Source organism: Poromitra crassiceps (genome assembly GCF_964638095.1).
Source record: "Poromitra crassiceps genome assembly, chromosome: 7".
Lineage (NCBI taxonomy): Eukaryota > Metazoa > Chordata > Actinopteri > Beryciformes > Melamphaidae > Poromitra > Poromitra crassiceps.
This window is the reverse complement of record NC_139628.1, coordinates 39,333,369-39,358,464: the sequence shown is the minus strand read 5'-3', so window position 1 is coordinate 39,358,464 and position 25,096 is coordinate 39,333,369. Positions and strand designations below refer to the sequence as shown.

At 46.0% G+C, this 25,096-nt stretch overlaps 1 protein-coding gene across 6 annotated transcripts in view; it reads left to right on the top strand.

Moving 5' to 3' along the window:
* mark2b (MAP/microtubule affinity-regulating kinase 2b) overlaps positions 1–25,096 on the top strand; it is a 71,391-nt gene that overhangs the window by 45,823 nt on the left and 472 nt on the right. For 2 of the 6 annotated variants that reach the window (XM_083640535.1, XM_083640532.1), the window contains exons 15-20: positions 279–373; positions 6,551–6,694; positions 13,975–14,244; positions 19,586–19,612; positions 22,632–22,667; positions 23,466–23,584. In XM_083640535.1, the coding sequence (XP_083496661.1) occupies positions 279–373; positions 6,551–6,694; positions 13,975–14,244; positions 19,586–19,612; positions 22,632–22,667; positions 23,466–23,584 (691 nt within the window). The remainder of the gene's footprint in view (positions 1–278; positions 374–6,550; positions 6,695–13,974; positions 14,245–19,585; positions 19,613–22,631; positions 22,668–23,465; positions 23,585–25,096) is intronic. The other 4 variants (XM_083640537.1, XM_083640533.1, XM_083640534.1 and 1 more) reach the window with 4 other exon arrangements.

The window sequence follows — 25,096 nt, the reverse complement described above, 5'->3', positions numbered from 1 at the left end:
GTTATATTTTGCGTTTAGATGGCACGCTTATCTAGAGATAAGAAAATGGAGTGCATCGATATAATGCGCTTCCTAGGTCACCAACACAAATACAGGTGCACACTTTTGCACATTGATTCACATGCACTGATACATACTCTAATCACACACACACACACACTTTGATACAGATCCACATAGATGCACAAATACACACTGTGTGCTACACTGTTTCCTTTCAACTTTCCAGGATATGCAAACCCAACTTGTGAACTCTTCTTCTCCCTCTCTCCCTTCAGAATAGCATCCTGTCCACAGGTACAGGTCGCAGTAGGAACTCTCCTCTGACCGAGAGAGCCACGCTGGGCCAGGGCATCCAGAACGGCAAGGACAGGTACACGCATGCACACACACACACACAGACAGACACACACACACACACACACACAAAAGGAGCTGTGATTGTGTATTCAGAATGTCAAGGAGAAGCACTCCCACACACACTCATACACACCCACCCCCACCCACACACACACACACACACACACTCTCTCTCTCTCTCTCTCTCTCTCTTACCTGTTTGTCTGCAATTGGCAGCGGAAGTGGTCATTGTGAGTCGGTGCTAGTATCTCTGTAACACACACACACACACACACACACACACACACACACACACCTTAGTTTGTGAATGAACCAGTCTCACAAGTGTCTGAGTGAGTGAATCCCGGGGCCTTGGCTGGTGCGCCCCAGCGCTCTGCCAGCTGGCCCAGGGTGGGCCGCAGCCGTCCCCCAGGGCGGGGTGGGCCCTCCTGGGCAAGGAAAGCAGCCTCTCCCGGGGATTTAGGCCAGACCTCCAGTAGATCACAGATTACCCATGATGAGCCAGCCGGTGGACGCATGCCAGTCAGAGGAATGGCGGGATTTGATGGCCACGCGCCCCCGCAAACCGCACCCGCACACATGCACACAAATAGTAGACAAATTGGTTACAGGTTGGGACGTGCTGACATCCTCACAGCAGCCTCATACGTTCACCCTTTCTTCTCTTTTTCTTTCATAATATTCTATCCTTCCCTTCATCGTGAAACTTGACTTCCCCAACTCACAGGTGAACCAAACCTGACATTTAACCTGGACGCAAACCAGGGGTAGCAGCAGGGTAGAGGTTTTAGTGGGCGCAAACTATATATACAGTCAATGGTGCAAACCCAGTAAAAGTACAAAAAAGGGGAGGAGGGGTGGTAATTAAATAATAGGTAATAATTCTAATAATAAATTGCTAATACCTTCTTTTTATTTATTATTATTTATTATTATATTTTTTTATATTTTCTTTTTTTTACTATTTCTGATTTCCAATCTTACCCAAACAGTCAGGTCCTGTTAGGCTCAGCCATGAGTGTCAAGCTCTACTCCTCATCTCTGCTCTTCGTTCCTTGGAACGTGTTTAGCGTGATCTTCTCTCCTTTTTCTCCTGTTTTCTCTTTCTGAATTCTAATTCATCCTTCCGGCTCTCTGTCTTTCTGTCCATATTAGATCTGCTTGATGTGGTCTTTCGATCTGTTGAAGGCGATACACACATGCGAGCGAACACACACACACACACACACACACACACACGCACCAAATTTAGCTGTCCATTCTAGTCGACGGTGAAGCGTTTTTCTTTGATCTGGGCTGGGTGAGCTTCTGATGCTGTGTCCAGCTCACACACACACTCATGCTTAAACCAGCCATATGCTTCATGTGCCTATCCATAAGCATTAACCATAATGCCAAACAGCCTCTACTACTATGTAGTGTTCATTGTCATTACTGCTTTATTACTTGTTCATGTGTCTCAAATGACCCCCTCGTTCCCCTACGTAGCGTCCTTACTAGTACACTTCCCCTAACAAGTGCACCTAAATTGAATCAACTTTGAGGCTACCATGTCTCTTTTTTTGTCACGTGAAAATTCTTGGTGTGCTTTGAATCATTGATCTCGAAAGGACTACGCTACACGGCGACGAGATGTGGTCATTTGAGATAAGTGTAGCTTTTGATAGTACGCTGGGTCTCTTAGCTACGGTAAGCTCTGCTAACCCAGCGGTACGCTGGGTCTCTTAGCTACGGTAAGCTCTGCCAACCCAGCGGTACGCTGGGTCCCTTAGCTACGGTAAGCTCTGCTAACCCAGCGCTTTGTCATCTGCGCTGATTGTGAAGTTATTTTTTTCATCACCATTAATGCTTTGAAGTTTGGGCTTGTATACTTGTACCCCTTCCCTCCCCCCAACATTCCCCTCCTTTTGCCCTTTTTCTGTTTGTTCCCCTTGTTTTTCTGATTTTCACTCCTCTTATCTCTCTGTCTTAACCCATTGATACCTGATGCAGCATTTGTGTGCGTATCCCTTTAAGACCGCAAACCGCGTTAACGCGGTTTGCGGTCTTAAAGGGATACGCACACAAATGAGGGATATACACGCAAATGCTGCATCAGGTATCAATGGGTTAAATCACTTACACCATTCACTTGGCCCCTTTTTATCTGTCTACCTTTCTTTCTTTCCTTCTTTCTTTCACCCTCTGTTTTCTTTTTCTCCCTTCTCTCTAAGGAGATTAGGAAGACTTGTGATGGAATATTAACTCTTACTGGCGCTAGCTATAAGGTCCCCCAGACTTGCCCCTTAATAGGCTTACACACACACACACACACACACACACTCGCACAGACACTCACACTTGCACACACACTAGAGCCCTGCATTCTGGCCCGAGGGGGCCTGAGGCCCGACCCGACCCTAGGACCGGGCTCGGGTCTGATGTTCTGACAAGCCGTAGGGCTCACATCGGGCTCACGTGGGGCTAGGGCCTAGATTTGGGGCCCGTGCAGGGCTCTAACACACACATACAAACTCATGGAAACATGCACAAGATTCAAACTCTTGCTACACACACACACACACACCAGGTTGTCCAGTGAATGCAGTTATTTTTCCATCACTAGCCATGTTAATCCCTATCAGAAAGTGTGTGTGTGTGTGTGTGTGTGTGTGTGTGTGTGTGTGTGTGTGTTTTTCTCTCTCTCAGCTATGTGTGCCTTTTCTGTGTAATTAGCAGTCTGTTTGCTTGACCTCTATAAATGCCCCACTCACTCTCTCTCTTTCTCTCTCTCTCTCTCTGCTCTCCCTTCAGCTCACTCTCTCGCCTCTCTTTCCCTTTCTCTCTCTGGTACCACTCTCCCCTGTCTCTCACTCTAGTGCCTTTTAAACATGAACTCTGGATCATGTCCAGCTAGAGAGAACAGGATATTTTCAGGTTTTGCCTTTCTAAACATGAGGGGTCTTTGTTAAGAAACAACTGGATATGAGCCGTTTTTTCTGCCAGTGGGCGGCCGGGGGGGGGGGGGGGATCGAAAACAAGAAATGTGATAGGAAACAGCTTTAGCTATGAGGCAGTCAAAATAGTGGTCGCACCGTCGTCAATCACTGTGGGTGATTTATTTTACAAGTGGCAACTAGTCATATCTGACTAGTTTTAAATGTATTTCTCCCCACAAAAGTTTGATAGCCTATCAGTCCGTCAGCTCCTATCCTCTCCGCAGTGTGGACGCACAGTCACACAACACTGCCTGCCTCACACAATAGAATTGGCTGCATCACGTTAGCGACAAATCTGGAGACTTCAAAAAACGTGCCGTTTTAACGGAGTCCATTCCAACGAGGGGTGGCAATGTGCCAAAAATGAGCGCTTCGCCTAGGTTACATAAAGCCGCCCAGTCAAAATAGTGGTCGGACTGTCGTCAATCACTGTGGGTGATTTATTTTACAAGTGGCATTTCAAGTCATATCTGACTAGTTTTCAATGTATTTCTCTCCACAAAAGTTAGGCTTTTTCTGACATGGGAGCAAGCAAGCAGCGCAGCAGTAAGCGTCCCTCCTGATGCAATGGACCTGGCTGCCTGGCTGCAGCTGAAGCGCGTTGGGACCACACGGCCAAACAATTCAAGCCCTTTTTGCAGCACTTGAGGAAACCGTGAGTTTGCACGTTGATATAAGCGATTGCCCGAACGATTCATTAATTAATAAACTAGTGAACGTGAAGTGAAGTGAAGTGAGTCACACCCGCCCACTCAGATCTGCGGATAATGACCTGCCACTGTTTAACATGAGGTGCGATTGCGTGGAAGCGGATCTTATACCGGTGGTCGAGGTAGATAAGATACGGAGTCGCGGGAGTGCGCGTAGGCCGGCTAATTGTTGTTTAACATGCAGGCCAACCGGCTAGGAGCAGGTTATAATACGGATTCCACTGCATGTTAAGAAGTGGCTTCTGTTTAGTATTCTACTACATGCTCCACTCTGTGTGTGTGTGTGTGTGTGTGTGTGTGTGTGTGTGTGTGTGCGCGTGTGTGTATAAAGTCAAGTCACAGCTATCAGTAATGTGCAGGGCCTGCTAGTCCGTACGTAGCAACATTGCCGAATAACAAAAGGGGTCAGAAAAAGTTCAATGCATTTTTATTTTATTTTATTTTTCGGTTTTAATAATTCATTCAAATATACTTGGTGACGGTATAGATTGTGTACAGTAGAGAGGTACAGGAAAGATGGTGGAGAAACAGGCACGTGACAGTCGGAGAAGGTCTCAAACCTACAATGCTACAAGAACAGTATGGGTGGTGGACACTGATCTACTGCCTATTGTACTTGCTAAAGCCCTTTTAGATTGACCAATAAAAGCCTCTAATTATGAACAAACTTTTTCTTTGGTCTAAAAGTTATCAAGCCATTCAGTTTAGCCGATAGATAGCCCTCGAAGCTACCCGGCTGATTATCGGATCAGCTGTGAGAGGCGTGCGATATAAATAGCACAGTATGTTACAAAACGCTACTTTCCACCTTCTTCTTCTCCTCTCGATTGAATGCATCTGCCGCCCCTTTGTTGGCGTGATGGCACGCGACTCACAGAATATGCCAACAGAAAAGAAAATGGCGTGCATCGCAGCACTCCTAGGATGAGACGAGTGTGTTCCAGACGGGCGTCAACAACGGCACAGGTGTCAAGTCAGCATTATGTAGAAGTAGGTCGTCCGTTTTAGGGCTTTCAAAATAAAACACTTATTGTAACGCTAACGTTAGTATTCATTTTGAGTAGTGCTTTACAGCCACAGTTTCACTCCATATGTAATCTTAACATCACAACAAGTATTTTGATACTTTGCTGCTTCGTCTGTTGAAATAACATCGTTTTCTCCTCTGACGTGCATCAATAGGCTATTTACTTGTATTTAAATGTGCATTATTTTGAAAGTTTTAACCGGAAGTTTCCATTTTATTCTGGCTAACCTGATGCTGTGAACAAACTGCTCAGGGAGGAGGGAGGGGGGGTAGGGGGTTGATGTGAATGTGTCAATGGTGATTACCACATGCTGCTTACCTGGGTTAAAAAAAAAACGTGTATAAGTGGTACTTCTGATGTAAAAAAGGTATAATTGGAGGACACTCAAGTCAACCGCTGAATTGCTGACTCGTATCTGGATAAGAGCGTACGCTAATTGCCTGTAATGTAGATCTAAACGGGGTCTGTCTTATCCTACAACATGCCACATAGATCCTCAATCTATAATATATGTTTTCACCAGAAAGCTTGTGGCAACTTCTTACCACGGAGGTCAGACGCGCCTCGTGGCAGCGTGAAGACAGAGTGGTGAAGTAGTCCCACGGGCCCAATGTTAATCAAATTGAAAGGGGATTAGGAGAAACGACATAATCAGGGTTTGTCCATTCCGCACGGTAGCCGGCCACCTCAAGCTGTGTTAGGAATGTGATCTCTCCAATATGTAAAAGGCAAATTAGCCCTCCAGTAAAACACCAGGGCAACCTGATCCTTAATGCTGCCTAATTTAGCGAGCGGTGAGAGTCTGGAATGTCTGTAACCTGACTTGTTTGTTTGTTTGTTTTAATTGGGTGTCTTTAGGGTTTCCAGTTCTCCGTAGACTGTCTGACAGTGAGCTGAAGTTGGTCTTTTGTGCCGTTGGTTCACTTGGTGCACAGTGTTGATATGTTTTTCACACTAAAAGATGAAAGCATAAGTACAGTCAGCTCTTCGTCCTGGCCTCGATTGAGCTCTGTGATAAACCGCGTTAAAACTATGGCACCAGCAAAAACAAAACAAAAAGACCAACTTGTACCATCTGTCCCAGTCCTTACTTTCTACTCTTCTCTCTCTCTTCTCTCGGTTTCTCTCTCTCTCTCTCTCTACTTCCTCCTGTCCTCCTTTTCTCTCCGCCCCCTTTCTCCCTCTCCTCCCTCCTCCCACCCCCCCCCCCCTTACTGTGTTTGACAAGTGCTGCTTCTAACCATGCTCCACCTCACCTCCCCATCCACCTACACACAAACCCCGCCCGCTCTGTGTGTGTGTGTGTGTGTGTGTGTGTGTGTTTGTTTGTTTGTGTGTGTTTGACTGTGATTGTGTTTGTCTCTTGGACTATTACTATTACTGTTTGTCCTGCGTCTGGCTCCGATGTTGCTGTGTGTGTGTGTGTGTGTGTGTGTTGGGCGGGGCGCTCTTCCTCCCCCTCCCCCCCACCCAGCCTAAACACTCCGGGCTCCCGCGCCTCCACCGCCTCAGCCGCTGCCGTCCTCTCCTCCTCCTCCTCCTCACGCCCCCGCCACCACAAGTCCCTGTCCTCCTCCAACCATCCATGCCCCTCTGACCTGCACGCACCGCGGCCCAGGCAAGTCTCCCCCTCACACACGCACGCACGCACACACACACACACACACACACACACACACACACACACACACACACAGAAGTAATCATTCAAGCTAATATTCACATTTGCATACATACCAACACATCATGCATACACGGGCAAAAGCGCAGTCACATATACAGACGGGTGACAAAGTAAACTTTGGCTACGTGAGATATTCTCTGTTTTGATGATGATGATGATGATGATGATGATGGTGGTGGTGGGGACTCAGAGCGCTGTCTAACAACTGTCCAAAATCTCCCATGGGTGCTCCCATGGATTGAGATGTGGTGACTGCGAAGGCCACAGCATATGATTCACATCATTTTCACACTGGTCATCACAGCGGTCAGTGAGCCCTCGTGCCCTCTGTTGTCATCCTGGAAGAGACCACTCCCATCATGATGTTTCATCAATAGTATAAAGGTGATCACTCAGGATAACTGACCCTTCCCTCGAAGGTGACAAGTTGACCAAACCATGCCAGCATAATGTCCTACACCGCATCACAGAACCACCGGATCCCCTCACTGTAGGGGTCAATCCTTCAGGATGGGGAAGGGCGGGGGGGGGGGGGGGGGGGGGTTGATAGGATAGTATGTGCTAGACAGCGACAGGCAAGCAAGGAGAGAGAGAGGGGAGGACATGCAGCAATTGAAAGCAGGTCGGATTCGAAACCCGGGTCGGCTGCGGAAAGGACTTAAGCCTTAATGGTACGCGTTCTTCCAGGTGAGCCACTGGATTTTTTTCGTTAATTTGTCACCCGTCTGTACACTCATACATACACACACACACACACACATGCACACTCGCAAAGACACAAACACACAGTCCACTCAGCCCCTTTCAACACCACCACTCTACATATATCCTCTGCGTCCATCCTTCAAGAGCTGGCCGTTCAGAGAGATGGAGAGCAGGAACATAGAAAGATAGGGGGAAAAGGAGAGATGAAGAAAGAATAAATACTCATCTGCTGTGAAAGCTTCCGAGCGCTGACCTTTCGGCAGACAAACCGTCTTCACTGTTTCCATCGTGTTTCCATGGCGAGATTGGAAACGCCGTGGAAACATGTTACCAATGTTTTCACTCCGCACCTGTGAAGCCGATCAAAGAGTTGATGTATTTGTTTTATCTACTATACTACTCTGTATCATACTGCGCTGCTCGCGGACAGCCAGACACACACACGCGCGCGCACGCATGATGAGCTGAGATGAAAGATACATTCCCACTATTTATAACTTGGAGTATCGCATATTTATTTTCCAATGCGTCAAACATTTTCAGGTTGGACACATTTTCCTTGCTATTTAGCAGAAGCATCAAGCATGACGAAATGTATTCACCACGTTGATACTTACACTGTCTATATTCCAAACCTCTCCTGCCTTTCCCCTCTGTATGGGCTGACAAGACTACTGAGAGGTTAGGTTCTTCAGTGGCTTTTTCTCCCCCTGCAAGGAGCACACAGCTTGCAACATGGGAAACTGTAGAACAGAAGAGGAGATAAGAAGCATGATCTGTTGAAATATTGTGCTTGTTTTATTTGTGTGTATGTGGAGGGGGGGGGGCGGGTAGTAGCATGAATCTATTTTTAGGAACACATGCTGCTAAAATGGTATTACTGTAGAATCCCAACGAACTCCCCTGACATTTCTCTTCGTGGCAGGCCAGAGCCAGAAACCTGCGCCATTTTTAGCATAACAGCGTAGCAACTAAGAGACCGACTACATTACTTTAGCCCAGCTCGCGCCCGCCAACTTCAGGGCAGGCTGCGACATGACGCGGAACAATCCAAGGAGAAAATGCGCAGCCAACTTGAGTCGGCCATGCTGGCTGCACAATAGCTGCTTCCACTGCGCGACTCAGAAGGAGGCGGAGCCCCTACAGTCTGGCTGGCTGCCTCTGATGAGTGGAGCTCAGGCTGCCAGAGGAGAAACCACCAGGGAGAAGGAAATCGCTATTTTTTAAATGCGTGTTTCACAAATCCGATCGCGGCAGTTCTTTGTACATCAAATGCATATATTATGCTGATGTTTTTGTATCTGTTGGGGAGCTATTTCCGACGAATTTTACTTTTTTTATTTTACTTTTTACGGGCTGGGGAACTGTCTGTCCTTGCTGGCCAGACACAGTGCATAGGGGTTGAACATGCAGAGAACGCAACATTTACACTCGATACACTGCACGGGGCAGGTATCGCGCTAGTTATAATAAAGATGTGTTAAAAAAGAAGATTAAAAGTCCTTCAGAGTGGATAAAGATGTTAAAAATGTTTAAAAGAAGATATTTGAAAAAAGAAGGATGAAGAAGTTTTAAAAACTTAAAGAATATAGGATAAAGAAGTTTACAACATTTTTGGAACTCGCTGATATGCCTGAGTGGAGCATACAACGTTTTCTGAGGGGAGGCTCAGTGTCCCACACTTTGAAAACTCCTGCTTTACCCTAACTCCATAGAGCCTTAGAGAGTTGTGTTGTATTATAACTTGTAGAGCAAATTACATCACTGTGGTGAGATGACCAGCTGGCCATAGACTCACCAGTTACTTAGCAACAGTCATGGAGTAGGACTGTGCAGTTCCGACGGTTTCCGCAGAATCGTGCACCGGCCAAACTCGGCCTATAGAGGGCTCTGGTTAGCCCGATGCTGACACACCTTGTCTTTGGCCAATCAGTCACTTTCAAACCTCACATAACCCAGGGGACAGTAATTGTTCGAAACAGCTCGAGCTTAAGAGCAGGATGAACAGGTTTTCTCTCTACCATAGTCAGACCAGAGGTGGATTTTAACCCTTTGTTTCCTGTAGAGAGACGGACGGGCTGAGAGGGAGACAGGAGACAAGGTTCTGGACCAGCAGGGATATGGGTTTCCAACAGAGGGTCTAGGCTGCGTCTTTCTAGCCGATGGACCTTCTCTGAGTGCAGACTAGCCCTTCATATTAGCTTAGTTATCGGTGTGCTATAAATCTGTCTTCCTGGTCCAAGGAATAACACCAGTGTAACAAGTTGGACAAGCTTGACGTTTTTTTAGACCGAGGCTGTAGAGAATTCATGACCACGCATAAACGTTGAAATAACTTTTGATCACCTGGGGAATTTGATCAGACTGGAGTCAGGACCAAAAGATTGCAGGAAGGATAAAGCCTCTCCAATCTTTCTGGGAAATGAATCAAAACTGGGCCAGTCACCCAAATCACACAACTATCCCCAAACTGAAGAAAAACACTCAATATCTCAGATTCTGGAAAGTTGTGGCAGTTGGATTTCGTCAGCGCTTTTATCCAGAATCAATACACACATTATATATAGTGTTAAATATGGCTCAGTGTAACAATAACAATTTGAAGTCTAGCATGACCGAAAGCTTTCCAGAGAGATAGTGTTAAGACAATATAATAGTTGATAAGTTCAATTACTTTTATTCGGTGATACAACATTCGGCAATTCAAAACCAAACAAAAAGTGCAGTGAATGTGAAAATACCACAGGTTTTGGACATGGTAGAGGTGAGTTACAGTAAGGGTGAAATGTCCCTTTAGTTTAATAACCGTTGTGTTGCACAAACCTGCCTCCCCGAGTCCCCTCAGTAACAGACCGAGCAGGTTAGTTGTATAAAACCTGTTGGATGTTACGTAAGTTTGGGTCTTGAGAAGAAATATTTTAAAAGCTGTACGTCCCCGGGGGAGAACTGGAGACAAAACGGATATGATGGTCGTGTGAGTGCATGTTATTGTGTAACCCTGTTTGTAGAAATTGTCACCTGTTGCGCGCCCTTGTACAGGGTGCTCTGTTCACTTTTAATGTGCTCTGCCGTCTGTTTTTCTGACTCGTTGTGATGGTTGACAACGGGTTTTCCCTGCCTGGTGTACTTTTATGCCGAATCTAAAATCAATCCTGTCGAATTTTACTTCCCGTCGCTCTTGGAGTCTTAACCTGCCATATAAAACCCACCTCAGTTAAGAGCACCCTTAAACGCCTGGGAAAACCCCGTCTCCATCTGCTTTGTTTACTATACTGCAGTGTGTCCTGTCCGGCCGAATGAATGAAGGAATAAATCTAAATGACAAAACGTGAAATGTCTTCAATTCCCGTCTGTGTGCTCTCCGTTTGGCTCTGTGCATGCATTTGCTATCTGTTACTTGGCGTATTCTCTTTTGTTGGCACGCTTAAAGTCGGTGTCGGGGCTACTTTGATATTTTGAGTTTTAGTCTTTTGTTTTCTCCTTCCCGGCATTTGTCACAATACGCGCGGGAAGTCTCTAAATGTGTCCAAAAGCTTCCCCTCAAAGCTGTCTATACTTCTGTCCCACTCGCCTATCGATTTAGCTTTTTGAGGGAGAGCTGAAGTGCCACTTACAGAGCACCAGAGACATTTTCCCCCACGTTGTGACAATTGTGGGGTGAAGAAACAGAAAATTGCCAGGCTAAAATTCCGCCAGTGGAAATGTCAAGGTGGCCCTCTGGCTGTACGTGGTGGTTGTGTCGGCTCTACGTATGTTGAAGTCTTGTTTTGTTGCATGCGCCGTTCAGCAGTGAGCTTGGGCTGTTCAGAACCTGGTTGGGAACGCTGGAGAAAAGGTACCACTCCAACACATAGACTGTACCCTGAGTGAGGAATAGGCGCGTTATTATCGATCCCACTGCCTTTCTCGTTAAGACCCGCCCTACTCTGCCTCTGATTGGGTTGGGTTTCGGTATGAGCAGAGTCATACATATATAAGCATCATCTCCACTCACTCCAATGGACTTTTTTTTTTTTTTTTACCTACTGTATATATACCTAATAGTTCCTGGATGTATCATGTAAGGTTCTGGATTAAGCAGTGTTGTCGAGATGCAGCAAAATAGACCAGTTGTGATGTACTTTGGAAAGGGTAAGATGTTTAAAGAATGAAATTGTATATTATCAGCTTTATTTTATGCAGTCAAACATGCTTCCTGGAACTATTGCCCCACACACACTATACCTATGTGAGCCATGCATTCTGGACTTACGTTGGCGCCACTCTCTCTTCTATATCACTCTGGGAATGAGGTGGTCGGGTTTAGTAATGTGGAGTGACGATTGGTTGGGTTTAGGCATGTGGAGTGATGATTGGTTAAGTATATCAGGGTAAGCCAAATTCAATCAGTAGGGCGGGTCTTAACAAGGAAAGCAGTCAGATCCATAGTAACACGGAATAGGCACCTCTTCTCAGCACGTAGTCTGTGCCCTTATGCCCCATTCATTTCTGTTTTATCCAACATGTAGCCTTATCCCTAAATACCCCTTGCCATGCAAAAATATATTCCTTTCAATAGCTTGTTTACAACATCAGTATCCCTTTGAACAGCTCGTACTATAATCCAGAGTCAAAGTTCTATGACATCAAACTCGCCAACTTCAAAAACGTTCAACCTTTTAAGCTAGTAAATACCATCCTCCTCTTGTAGTGGTGCATGGTTATGCATGTGTGTCACAGTGTCTGCACAGTGTTACTCTGTAGCATAGATTATCCATCATACCAATTCAATGGTGAGTAATTTATACAAAACTAGCACAAGACAGCAATTAGGCAAATCAATTTCCTGCCCAAAATCTGTAGCCCATGCAAAAACTCAAAATGATCCCTGAAAATAATCTACTCCTTCCTATCTGTCTTTTTTAAATTGATCTTTGGCCCTAGACCCACTATTTATTTTATGTAGACACTTGATATGCTCATATACTCCTCCCCCTAATCTGCCTAATCCAGCCTTTCCTCTCCTCGCATCTGTATCCATAGAAGACCAGTGTGTTGTGTGTGTGTTGATTTGTGTGTGCAGTGCAGTGCTGGCCTGTTGTCTGTGTGTTGATTTGTGTGTGCAGTGCAGTGCAGTGCTGGTGTTGTGTGTGTGTGCAGTGCAGTGTTGGTGTTGTGTGTGTGTGTGTGTGTTGATTTGTGTGTGCAGTGCAGTGCTGGCCTTCGTCACCCGTGAACAACCTCAACACATGAGATTAGAGGATGTGCTTAAGCTATTCATCACTGCAGACTTGACTGAAAAGTCGCTCTGTTCTTTTTGTTTGTGGCGTGCTGTAGAGTGGATTGCCCGTGTGTGTATTCATTTCTAGATTTGTTCCAATCGTGTGCCTCTGTGTGCACATTTGTGTGTGTGTGTGTGTGTGTGTATATGTGTTCACTTTTGTGTTTGTGCTTTTGCCTTCTTTTTTTGTTATATTTGTTATTTACAAAGCGGTGTGTGTGTGTGTGTGTGTGTGTGTGTGTGTGTGTGTGTGAGAAAGAGAGAGGGGTCTTTGATGCGTTGCCTTGTGGCCAGGCTGAGAGGATTAACTGTTTGTATCTGTGACCTGATCTGGCCCTAGATATTGACTTGGAAGACTTCAGGGATTATATGAAACATTACAGCTAGCAGAGACTGAACAGACTTGGGCCGCATTCACGCAGGATCAGGCGCTGTGGCAAAAACGCCAGTCCTCCCATTCATTTAATGGGGGTGGTGCGTTTAGGCTGCGACGGTGGCGATGCAAAAAAACAAACGACAACAACGCTGAAAAGTTTAAACAGAATCAACATTTGGAGAAACCCGACGTCACTGCGGTGGCCAATCACGTAGCCGGCGATCAGACTAAGGACGCCCACAGAAAGAACTTTGTTTAGCATGTAGCATTGTAGCCTTCCGCTGTTTACTGAGCAACTGTGGGGATGGAAGAGAGGCTGATAGCCGCCGTGATTACCTTTCCAGAGCTGTACAATCGTGTCATGCATCGAGTAAAGACGTTAATCACTGTGCAATCACTTGGCATTGTATCGCTCTTCAAGTTGGTGTTTCCGGTTAGTATTTATACTTCTGCTACGATCAACATGGCTTGGGGTTAGGGGTTAAAGTTCACAAGATGATGTCACACAAATGGGCTATGTAGTGACACAGCCGCACAACCCTCTGTTAATCGCCGCAGCTCCTGATCCTTTGTGAATGTGGCCATAGGTATATATTTGACTTAGCAGTGAGGTAAGTACCATCAGAAGGAAATTATTTTAATTTATTAGTTTGGCTATATAAATGCATTTATTATTATATTATTATTATTATTATTATTATTATTTTAACCATCTGTATTCCCCTGCCATGTCCCATCCTTCTTTATCTCCATTTCTCCCTCTTCAACTTCTCCCCTCCTCTTCCTTTCTCCCCTCTCACCCCATTCTCCTCCCATGTTCTCCTTACTTCCTCCTCTTCTGTCTTCCATTCTTCCTCTCCTCCCTCCCCGCAGCGCCCCGCCCCAGCGGGCGCCGGGCGCCTCCCCGTCGGCCCACAACATCAGCAGCAGCGCGGCGGTGACGGACCGCACCAACTTCTCCCGGGGGGTGGGCATCCGCAGCACGTTCCACGCCGGCCAGCAGCGGGGGGCCCGGGACCAGCAGGGCTCCGCCTACCCCGGCGGGCCCGCCTCCCCGTCGCTGTCGCACGGCAACAGCCAGGCCCGGAGAACGCACGGCGCCACGGGGATCTTCAGCAAGTTCACCTCCAAGTTCGTACGCAGGTGAGCGGAGTGTGGGTGGGGGGGGTGGGGGAGGGGGAGGGGCAGGGCGAAAGGAAGTTGATGAGTAAATAGTAGGAAGCTAGAGGAATGGACGGGTGTAGTGGAGGATGGAAAGTATTTTGACCCCGGCCCCTCGCTTTTCCACTTGCTCCTCGGGCTAGTGGTCGAAATCTTCTCATATGAAATGGGACAACCCTTCGAGACCCCGATACGTGACGTCGTCGTTACTCAGACAGACGCCATGAGTTTGTTGCTGGACATCAAATCTATTTATACATAAAAGTGGGGAAATCCGATATGGAAATGGACTTTCATGCACAAGTCAACCTTAAAATGATGTAACGCTAGCCAGCTAAGGTTACAACATTGTTTTGTGGCTGATTTGTGCATGACCATGTCCTTTTTTTTTTCTTTTCTTTTTTATGCTCGTTATAAAGACAATGTATATAATACATTGAAAAAACAACAAAAAAAGGCTCTATTTTTTTTATCTTTATTAATGAAGAAAATATATAAAATAATATATAAAACTTTTAGCATTAGCCACTATCTTGCCGATGCTTTGCAAGGCATTTGGGGAGATTTCTCCTAACACTCGCTTTCGAGTGCGCCTCCGAAAAAGCGCCATTTGCCGGGGCACAATATGGCCCTGTCACCTCACCGTAGCCCTCTATCCCATCAGGAATCGGCACGCGCGCCCCCTCCACGTGGAGGTACAGAACCAGAGGACACGGACTAGGTGGTAGGGGCAATGCGTGTATTGGGATTGGACCAAAGTGGGGAGGGAGAGCAGCGACAAACAATGGACAGGAGATGTGACGGTGGAGAGGAGGAGAAAGATGTTAGCGAGTTCACCTTGGTTCCACACAGGAGTAGTGGTGGTGGAGGAAGGGGCGGGGCGCGGGGGGGGGGGGGGTATGACTCACACAATGGCTCCTCTTCTCATTCAGTAGAATCACATCAGCAGAAGTCCTGTGTGAACGGCACAGCAGTTGTATTTTGCTAGAGGGATCGTTTCAGCGCATCACAGACGTGAGGTTGGAGACCGGTGTCCCATTTATTCTCCAAAAATAATTTTGCGTGTAGCGAGGGTTTCTCCTCCGTACAACTATATCATCTCGAAACGGAAAATTACTAGTTGTTTCGTTACAAGTCGTCTCATGCTGCTCGTTTCCTCCCTGGAACGTCTTCACGTCCACGTCATCGTGGCAGTTTTTCCACGGTGTTCTCCTGGAGGGGCCGGCCTCGTCCCTATCACTAAAAGTTCACCAGCTTCTTCTCAATCTGTAACTCTGGTGGGAGTAGAAAAGGGAGCGGAAAGGGGAACAGCTGCGTCTTCCCTGTAATTTGCTTTCGGAGCAGCGGTGACTGAGGAGTCATTTTGGTTTTTGGTTCCGCGTCTGTCCCAGTTTTCGGGCCCCCGTCTTTGTTCTAGCGCAGGTTGCCGCACTAAAGCGGCACTGTCTGGCACGGATTAATTTTTCATTTTCTTTGGAAGCGGCGGCGGTTTTGGAGCTGAGCGATGACCGTCCGTTGCTGAGTAAGTACAGTGAAACTGTAAGAGTGCCGCGCGGCTATTAAAAGGGCACGGGAAGGCCCTGACCCACATATCACCAAGCTCTTTGACACGAGCAACTGGTGACCGCTCGGAGAAGGGAACAGATAGCTGTCTGCGTGTTGACATGAGTTCCACTGATACACACCGATAGAATCAGTGCAGAAGAGATTTTGCTGCAACGGCTCTTAAGATTTTCAACATGTTCATCTCCTTGGGTTATGGTGATGATGAATTATGTTGAGTAACAAAGCCACTGAAACATAGCCTGGTAAAGCCATCCTGATCACATGACCTCACATTCTGTTTCGCTCCACGGATCAGCCTGGACTTCAAGCTGAACCACAGCCATTTCCTGAAAATGCAATGTAACCGGCCAATCAGGAGCTGCGTCGTAGTCGATATAAGAGGGCAAATTATGGACTCCGTTGGCAAAATAGTAATGGCGTCTCCCGTAGCAACGAGCGGTAAAGCTAACATTAGTAGAGTAAACAAAGCCATAACTGCAGTTATTACAGAAATATACTCAATAACAACAATTAGAACACTAGCGGAATTTCTACGCGGAAAATACGTTTTTGCCGTTCTTCAGAGTGGATCTGGCAAAAGTTTGATTAGCGCTGATTGGCTGAAGGAGTTTGTCTGTCAAGGCAAGTACTCCTGCCCACCGAAATCGATGTGGACAGCGAGAAGTCCAGACTGATCTGTTGAGCGAAACGGAGTGGAGTTCGCATGATCAAGATGGTCTTACCAGGCTGACTAAAACACGCTTCATCATAGGTAGATATAGATTATTGGCAGGGAGGCAATTCTAAATGAAGATAACCATTAATTAGGCAGAGTGGCTCTGTCACTGGAAAAATGACTCAGATTTCATTACTTTTGCGACCCAAATCTCTTGTGAGGGGCTACTGCCGTGAGGCCGTATGCAGGTGAGTCAGAAACAGCAAAGAGAATGAGAGAGGAGAAAAGGAGTGTGTGTGTGTTGTAGAAGAGGAGAGAGCAGAAAAGGAGTGTGTGTGTGTGTGTGTGTGTGTGTGTGTGTGTGTGTGTGTGCGTGCGTGTGTGTGTGTTGTAAGAGAGGAGAAAAGGAGTGTGTGTGTGTGTGTGTGTGTGGTAAGAGAGGAGAGGAGTGTGTGTGTGTTGTAGAAGAGGAGAGAGGAGAAAACGAGTGTGTGTGTGTTGTAGAAGAGGAGAGAGGAGAAAGTGTGTGTGTGTTGTAAGAGAGGAGAAAATTAGTGTGTGTGTGTGTTGTAAGAGAGGAGAAAAGGAGTGTGTGTGTGTGTGTGTGTTGTAAGAGAGGAGAAAAGGAGAGTGTGTGTGTTGTAAGAGAGGTTGAGGAGAAAAGGAGAGTGTGTGTTGTAGAAGAGGAGAGAGGAGAAAAGGAGTGTGTGTGTGTGTTGTAAGAGAGGAGAAAAGGAGTGTGTGTGTGTGTGTTGTAGAAGAGGAGAGAGGAGAAAAGGAGTGTGTGTGTGTGTGTGTGTTGTAAGAGAGGAGAGAGGAGTGAGGGAGGCCCAGCCGGGATATTCACACAGCGGGTTCACCGGATCCGAGGAAGCGGGTGGGAGGCGGCGGTCAGACGGGCGAGGAAGGACGGAGCTGACGCGAGCAAAAGGTCGACATGTGGAGGAGTAGAGAAGGAAGTGAGGATTTCAAGATGGCAGACACGAGAGAGAGAGAGAGAGCAGGGTACGAGTGAATGCACACACACAGAGTGAGTGCAGGTAAGGTTGAGATTTCCATCATCAGGTGCGAGTCTTGGTGACATCACTCCCTCTGAGTCATCAACCAACGGTGGAGGCTCATTGTGTGTCCAAGTGATGACGTGCGCGCGCGCGCGTGTGTGCGTGCGCGTGTGAGAGAGAGAGAGAGAGAACGGGAGAGAGAGAGAGAAAGAGAATCATTGGGTGTATGTGTATGTGAGCACGGGCTGGGCAATATATCAATATTATATCGATATTGTGATATGAGACACTAGATTTCTTAGATTTGGCTTAAACGTAATATTCTGGCATACAGTAAGTGTTGTCTTTTCCTGGTTTTAAAGAGTGCATCACAGTAAAGTGATGTAATTTTCTGAGCTTGCCAGACTGTTCTATTATTTGCCTTAGTCATTATATCCACATTACGGACTATTATTTATCAAAAATCTCACCAGTATTTTGTGATAGTACCAAGTTACAACTGAAGGTTTAGCCCACTTCAAGAAAGATGTATAATCGTGTATCACCATTCAGCCTAAAAATATCGAGATATGAATTTTGGTCCATATTGTCCAACCCTAATGTGAGCATACCATTGTGTGTGTGTGTGTGTGTGTGTGTGTGTGTGTGTGTGTGTGTGTGTGTGTGTGTGTGTGTGTGTGTGTGGAGGGAGGTACAGGCACAGACAGTCACTCTCCAGGCCTCCCACTCAGAGATAGCTCCGTGGCGACAGTATCCATGGTTACACCGGAGATATCACTTTTCCCTCAACTATAAATACCACGAGTGGGGACACCTTGAGACACACACACACACACACACACACACCAGCCTGGCTTACTGGTAGGAAGTGGAAGTGGAGACAGAGAGATCGTGTTGCAGGGGGGACAGTTTCATTAAAGACACACACACACACACGCACACGTGAAGATGTGTGTTTTATTAACATATCGTATAACCTGAGCGCAGCACTTTTGCGCTTGGACTGGAGAGTGGCGTTTCCTTCACACACACCCGCTTGTGTGCGCGGCCGCGCGTCTGCGATCGCTTTGAGAGGAAGAGATCGAGTTTCTGTGTTAAAGATGAAGCTGTTTCTCAACCTGTGCTCAACACTTTGAAGTGTGTAGGGCTGGGTATCGGTACTCGATGCCACTAGCGTAACCCAGTACCAGGTAGTATTGAAACGTCTCCAGATCATCTGCATTAGATCCTTTTTATACACAGATTTAGAAGGGGGGAAAAAACTACATGTATGGTTTTGCTCGCAGCCAATCACCGTAAGCATTCATCCATTCAATGCAACGTGTGATTGGCCCACTACCGCAGCAGTCAAGCGGTGTAACGCGGTAAAAGAAATGATCAAAGGAAGTGCGCTATTGGTATCCATCACTATAAGGGTACTGGGATTGGTACTCGTATCGCAATTTTTTTAAACGATACCCAGCTCTAATGTGTGTGCAAGAGAGATTTATTTATTTATTTATTTATTTTTACACATTTGACCATTTCACCTCATCAACACCCCCTTCTTTTCAGGATCACTTGGTTCTGCCTGGACCGTTCTGTATGTGGTGGACTGATCCATCTCATGTCGGAGGGCGGGTGGGGTGGTGGTGGTGGGGGGCTAGTGTTTCCTAATGCAATTTTCCCACAGAGCCTGTTAAATCCCTGCAAGGTGTTTTGCTGTGTACCTAACGATGTCTGTTCACACATTCAGACCATGAATGCCTCTAACTCTCAAACGTATTGCACATTGCAACTCTCCAGCATCGGATTGAAACGTGGGCTGTAACAACATCAGATTGAAACGTGGGCTGTAACAACATTGAGAAAAGCCTCTTTTTTTTGCCATTGTTTATTTTGAATGCTGCTTGAATCCCAAGTGGGGGTTGGTTTCAAGCTGAGAACTTTTGACTTTCTTCCTTTTTTCTGTTTTTTTTTTGTTTTTTTTGGTCAATTCTCTTCTCTGATTCTCTGTCTCTCAAAGTGTGCTCTTGTGCGCGCAAGCTACAGTCATGAATATATAAGTTTATACGTACGTTTTCTTTTTTCTCTTTCTTTATCCCTCTTTTTGTTTTTGTAGAAATCTCTCGTTCAGGTTTCCGAGAAGGTAGGCAACATCCCCAACGTTAAATATATAACCCCTTGATTTATATATTCCTTCTTCATATATATTTTATTATATATATTATATTTCCTCCCTTTTTTTGGTGTTTTGTGCAGCTTTTTTGTTTAAATCTTCCCTTGTGCCTTGATCCTTAAGCCCTATCTTTTCTCATCCTTTTTTTCTGTGGTTGGCCCCTTTTTTGTTTTTGAGCCTTTTGGTTTTGAGTGCCGTGTTTTGGCCCTTTTTGTTTTTACTAACTCCCCCCCACTCACTCACTCACTCACTCACTCACTCCATCATAATGTGGCACAATAACACCTCACCTCTCTCTCTCCATCCCTCCATCAATCCCAGTCATCCTCCCCCCCCCCCCTACCTCACCCCCCTCTCTCCATCCATTCCCCAGGTAGCGCGTGTGAGCTCGTTCCCCCTGTAGCATCCTAGATTTAGGTCAAGTCTTAATGGTGCGATAGATCAAGCTGCGCCCCTTAACCCCTTCTCCCCCTCGGCTTCAGACACGGGTCATGTTGAGATCGGATTCCCCCGTAACCCCGAGGCCACTTCTTCATCCTAGCTCCTGTCGTCAGAGAGAGGAAATGGCGCAAGGAAGAGAAGTGTCAGGTGTCCACTATCAACCGTCAGGCGTTTTGTGTCACACCCCAGGATTACGTAACGTCACTAACTATTATTCAACCCTAACGGCATCCACCGAGCTACCAAGCCCTAACCATCACCCATCTCACCACAAACATTCCATTAGCACCAGAAGACCCACTAACTTTGAGCTTGTGTTTTAGCTTGGATGTGATTTTCGCCACGCTAGGGAAGTATAAGGAAACCGAGCCAACCTGGCTATTTTTGGTTTATTTTGGATGTTTTGTTTTGTTTTGGCCGGAGGTAGAGAGGAGGCGGGGACACAGGATTGGCCGGAGGTAGAGAGGAGGCGGGGACACAGGATTGGCCGGAGGTAGAGAGGAGGCGGGGACACAGGATTGGCCAGAGGTAGAGAGGAGGCGGGGACACAGGAGGGATGGGGTTGCAGTGTTTTCCTCAGGCTGCACTCTTTCTGGAGGCTGCACTCTTTCATTCTTTCATGGCTCTGTTTTCCACTCTGGCACTGGCTCCCTCTAACAGCAGCAACAACAACAGTACTGGATGGCTTTGACCTACTCTGGCTGGAAAAGACCTTTATGCTGTGGACGCGCGCATACACACACACTAACACACGTTTACATACACACACACACACACACACACATTTACATACCTACGCACACACCTTTTTATGCTCATGTTTATACACATGTTGAACCACACCTCAAATACACACAAGCCTTTACCACACCACTGGCTGGTTGGCTGTGTTTTTGCCAGCAGGTGGAGCAGTTTTCCTCTTTTAATCTGGATCACTGCTCCACCTAGTGGTAAATATATGTAACTGCATCTCATTATTATTGGCTCTGCACATTGATGAACTGCCACACTCCATTTTCTGCCAAGGTTGCATTGGGGCAATTTAATGAATTTCAGACCTTATTGAATACATCCCCGTATACAAATATACACACAACGTTAAAATATGAGGGAGGAACAATTTACCTGCCCTATATCTAAATCTACATCAGTCTGGCCAATGTCTAGTTTTTAGTGCAAAACATAAGATTGGTATATTATGCACAGGTCCTAATTGTAGTGGATCTATAAAGATATAGGTGATGTGTATCAGGGACTAAGCCATCCCTTAGACTTTATCACTTTCACAATGGCACAAGTGAACTCACCATTTCATATTGTTCAACATACCACTGTCATTTGAGGTGCAGCTTTGTCACCTTGTCACCTCTCTCACATGTCATTTAACAATGTACATTAACCATGTTTTTGTTGCAGGAGGTATTTCATGTTTTGTTTTGTTTGTTTTTGTTATGGGGCAGAACTGGAATGAAGTCTTTTCCCACAATAGAATGAAAACAAGACTAGAGCCTGTTGAATTTGTCTTGTCTGTTATTTCCCCCCAGTGTCTGTCTGCATGTGAGCTGTTTGTTTCCTGTCTTGCTGTCAGTCTTTGTGATTCCGTCTTCATTGTCTGTTTTTGTTTGTTTTCAGTCTTCTCCGTCTGTATGAGAGCGAATATGTGCGTGTGTGTCCCTGTCTGTCTGGTGTGTGTGTGTGTTTTAGGAGTTAGCTTGTCTGTAGGTACAATTATTCTCACTAAATGAGTGTGTGTGTGTGTGTGTGTCTGTTTGTGTGTCTGTCTTAAGCAGTTAGCCTGTGTTTTAGGTCCAGTGTTACTAATATAAGAAGGTTTTAACCACGGTGGTGGGAGTATTAATGTTCCTTGCCTCCCTTAGTCACAGGAGCTGCCCTCGCCATGCCGACCATTCTGTTCCAAACCATCGCAATATCACCCAAAATACCCATTCCATTCGCTTTCAAACCATTCGATTTGGTCTCAAACCACTCCCATTTCATTCCAAGCTGTTCCATTCTGTTGCAAACTGTTTTACTTCTCTTCCAAACTGTTCCATTGTTCTAAACCGTTCATTTCGTCTTGTAAACTGCCCCAAACGGTACCATTCCGTTTTGTTATTATGTTCAAGACCGTTACCTTTCCCAGATCCATGCTGTTTTCTCTTTTCTTTGCTCATCTTTTGACCCTGTGTCATAATGAATCCCTGATCTGCTTCCAGAAATGTAATTGAAGTGGTTGCACAGACTGCCACTGGGCGCTGGGGCATGGTGTAGTTGCCATAGTGATGCAGTCACACACTGCAGTGCATTGTGGACTGTGTAGTCCACAGTGGCCCTGTTCAGAGGTGTGGACTGAAAGTGGAGCAGAGTGGAATTGATTTGATCTTTCGTATGAGGAGTCTTATGTGTTTGGATTTGGGACTGTCTGGCAGGCATGGAGAGCGGCGCGGCTGTGCCCAGCTAGCCGAGTAAGTGGTACTGTTTGTTGTAGAGCAAAATGTCGCCCCCTAGCCCTCAAAAGACTAAACTTGTGTTGATTTTTCTCGAGGAGTCCGTATGAGGGAGAGGGTCGGGATGAGGGGAGCAGGTGAGATACAGAACAGACGGTAAAACCCAGAAACAAATTCCCAGACTCAACCAAACGCCTGCCAATCAGTAGAGCAGACCCAATCAGTAGATGATATCTGAGCCATGCTTGTTGTGAGTGCCTGGGAGCGGGCTCTTAACGGGGATGTAATTGGTCGGTGATGGTGATAATGCTCAGTCTTAACCAATCAGGGGGCGGGAGATTAGACCGGCAGTGAATGGTAGCATCCCGGTGAGCGAGTGTGTCTGCCTGATGTGCATGGTGGTGTGTGAGAGTGGGCAACAGAAATTCTTCCAGTACCCAAATGTGTGTTTGTGTGTCACATACACACACACACCTACACAGCTCAGCGACCTGCATGTCATACACACCAACACACACCTACACGCACTCAGACACACACACAGCTCAGCATACACATACACACCTACACACACAGCTCAGCGACCTGCATGTCATACACACACCTACATGCACTCAGACACACACACAGCTCAGCGGCCTGCATGTCATACACACCAACACACACAGGGGTACTTATTATTTGTCTTTTTTGTCTTCATTCATTTCCACATTCCTCATCGTCTCCCTCTTCCTCTCCCGTTTATTTCCCCTCCCTCCTTTCCTCCCTCCCTTTTCCCTCTGTTTTTTTTATATTCTCAATTCTCTCTGCTCAATTCTCTCTTCTCTTCTTTCACTTCCTCCCATCTCTCTCTCTCCTTCTCTCCAAACCAACTCATTCCTCCTCTCTCATCTTCTTCGACCCTCTCTTCCCTCTCCTTCCATCCCTCCATCCAGGTCCATGCTGAGCAGCACAGTGGACAAGTCGGAGAAGACGTCCGGCGGCGTTCTCTCCTCCTCCTCCACCACCACCAACAATGACGAGAACAACTCCTCACCAGGATCCGGTAACACCGGTACGCTGCATGTCTTTCTTTCTTTCTTTTTTTTCTACTATTTTCATTGTGCTTTTAAACACAAATCAAACAATACAATACACAGAACTAAACAAGAACTAAACATCTGACTTAGATCCCTGAGACGTGGCACATATAGCTCGTAATATACTTGAAGAAACGATTGCACACATTCACGTAACTATGTGGAAAATGTCATAGCATGTATGTATAAGGAAACGCTCAGTCCATTACAATCTACAGTGACGCAACAACTAAACATCTGGAGAGAGAGAGAAAAAGATAAGTTATAAAAGATTTTGAATTTTAAGAAAACTCTGAAAACAAAGCACAGAAATGAATAAATAATAAAAAGCATTAAAGAAATAAAGTAATATACCACCTTATGACCCAAAAATGTCACTTTGCCAATTTTCAGTACTGTAATCTATCACTTCCTTTAATATAGTATCCGTAAGTCTTTTACCAGCATATTTCACCTGTTCACCTATATCACCTGTCTTACATTAAAATCGCTGGTTAGATATTCCATTGGTATTAGCTCAAATATCAGTTTGGCCGCATATCATTTGGAGAGAGTTATTCCTGCATTAGGATTTCTGTTTTATGCAAAGGATCAACATGACATTTTCAGCTATTCTATCTCTTTTCCAACGCTCTTGACCCCATTTTTCACTCTCACTCCTTTCTTCCCTCCTTTCTTTCTCCTCCCTCTCTGCTGCTCTCTCACATCTCTTTTACTTTCCCTTCGCCTTTTGCCATCCGTCGTCTTCTCCTTTGTTTCCCCTCGTTCTCTTCTCCTCCTCCCTCCTCTATTGCTCTCCCTTATCTCCCCCCTCTCTCCACATTGCCTTCTTCTCTAACTCTCATCATCGCTCCCTCTCTCTTCCATCGCTCTCATCCTCTTGCCCCCCCCCCCCCCCTCCACAATTCTCTCTCCTCATTCTCCACTCATCATCTCTTCCCTCCTCGCTTTCTCTCTCCTCTCTATTCTCACAGTGTTCCTACGAAGGTCTGGGAAAAGTATTCAAAATGAATCATTTCCAGGTCTTGAATAGTTTGGTCATTTGGAGGGGGGGGGGGAGTCTGGAAAAGTATCGGAAATGTTGTGGTTCAGGTCTGATACACATGTACTTATAGCGGTTATGTTGTAGACGCACTTTGAATCCACAGTTTTAGTTGATGTGAAGAATAATGTTCAAATTGAGGGATGCTCTTATTACCCAGACACTGTCAGCATGCATTATATCAAATACCCTGCACCAAAATCAAATCCAGCTAAGAACATATTGTAGGTTCTGCCTGGAAAATCAGCATTTTTTCTAAAAGAAACAATGTAAGAACTCTGCCAATCATCTCCGATATTATGATATTTGTCGCTGTGAAGAACAGTCTTCATCTATACAGCAATGTGACCTAGTTAGCAGGGGCAGTCTGAACAGTCTTCATCTATACAGCAATGTGACCTAGTTAGCAGGGGCAGTCTGCGTAAATCATATTGAACACCAGACA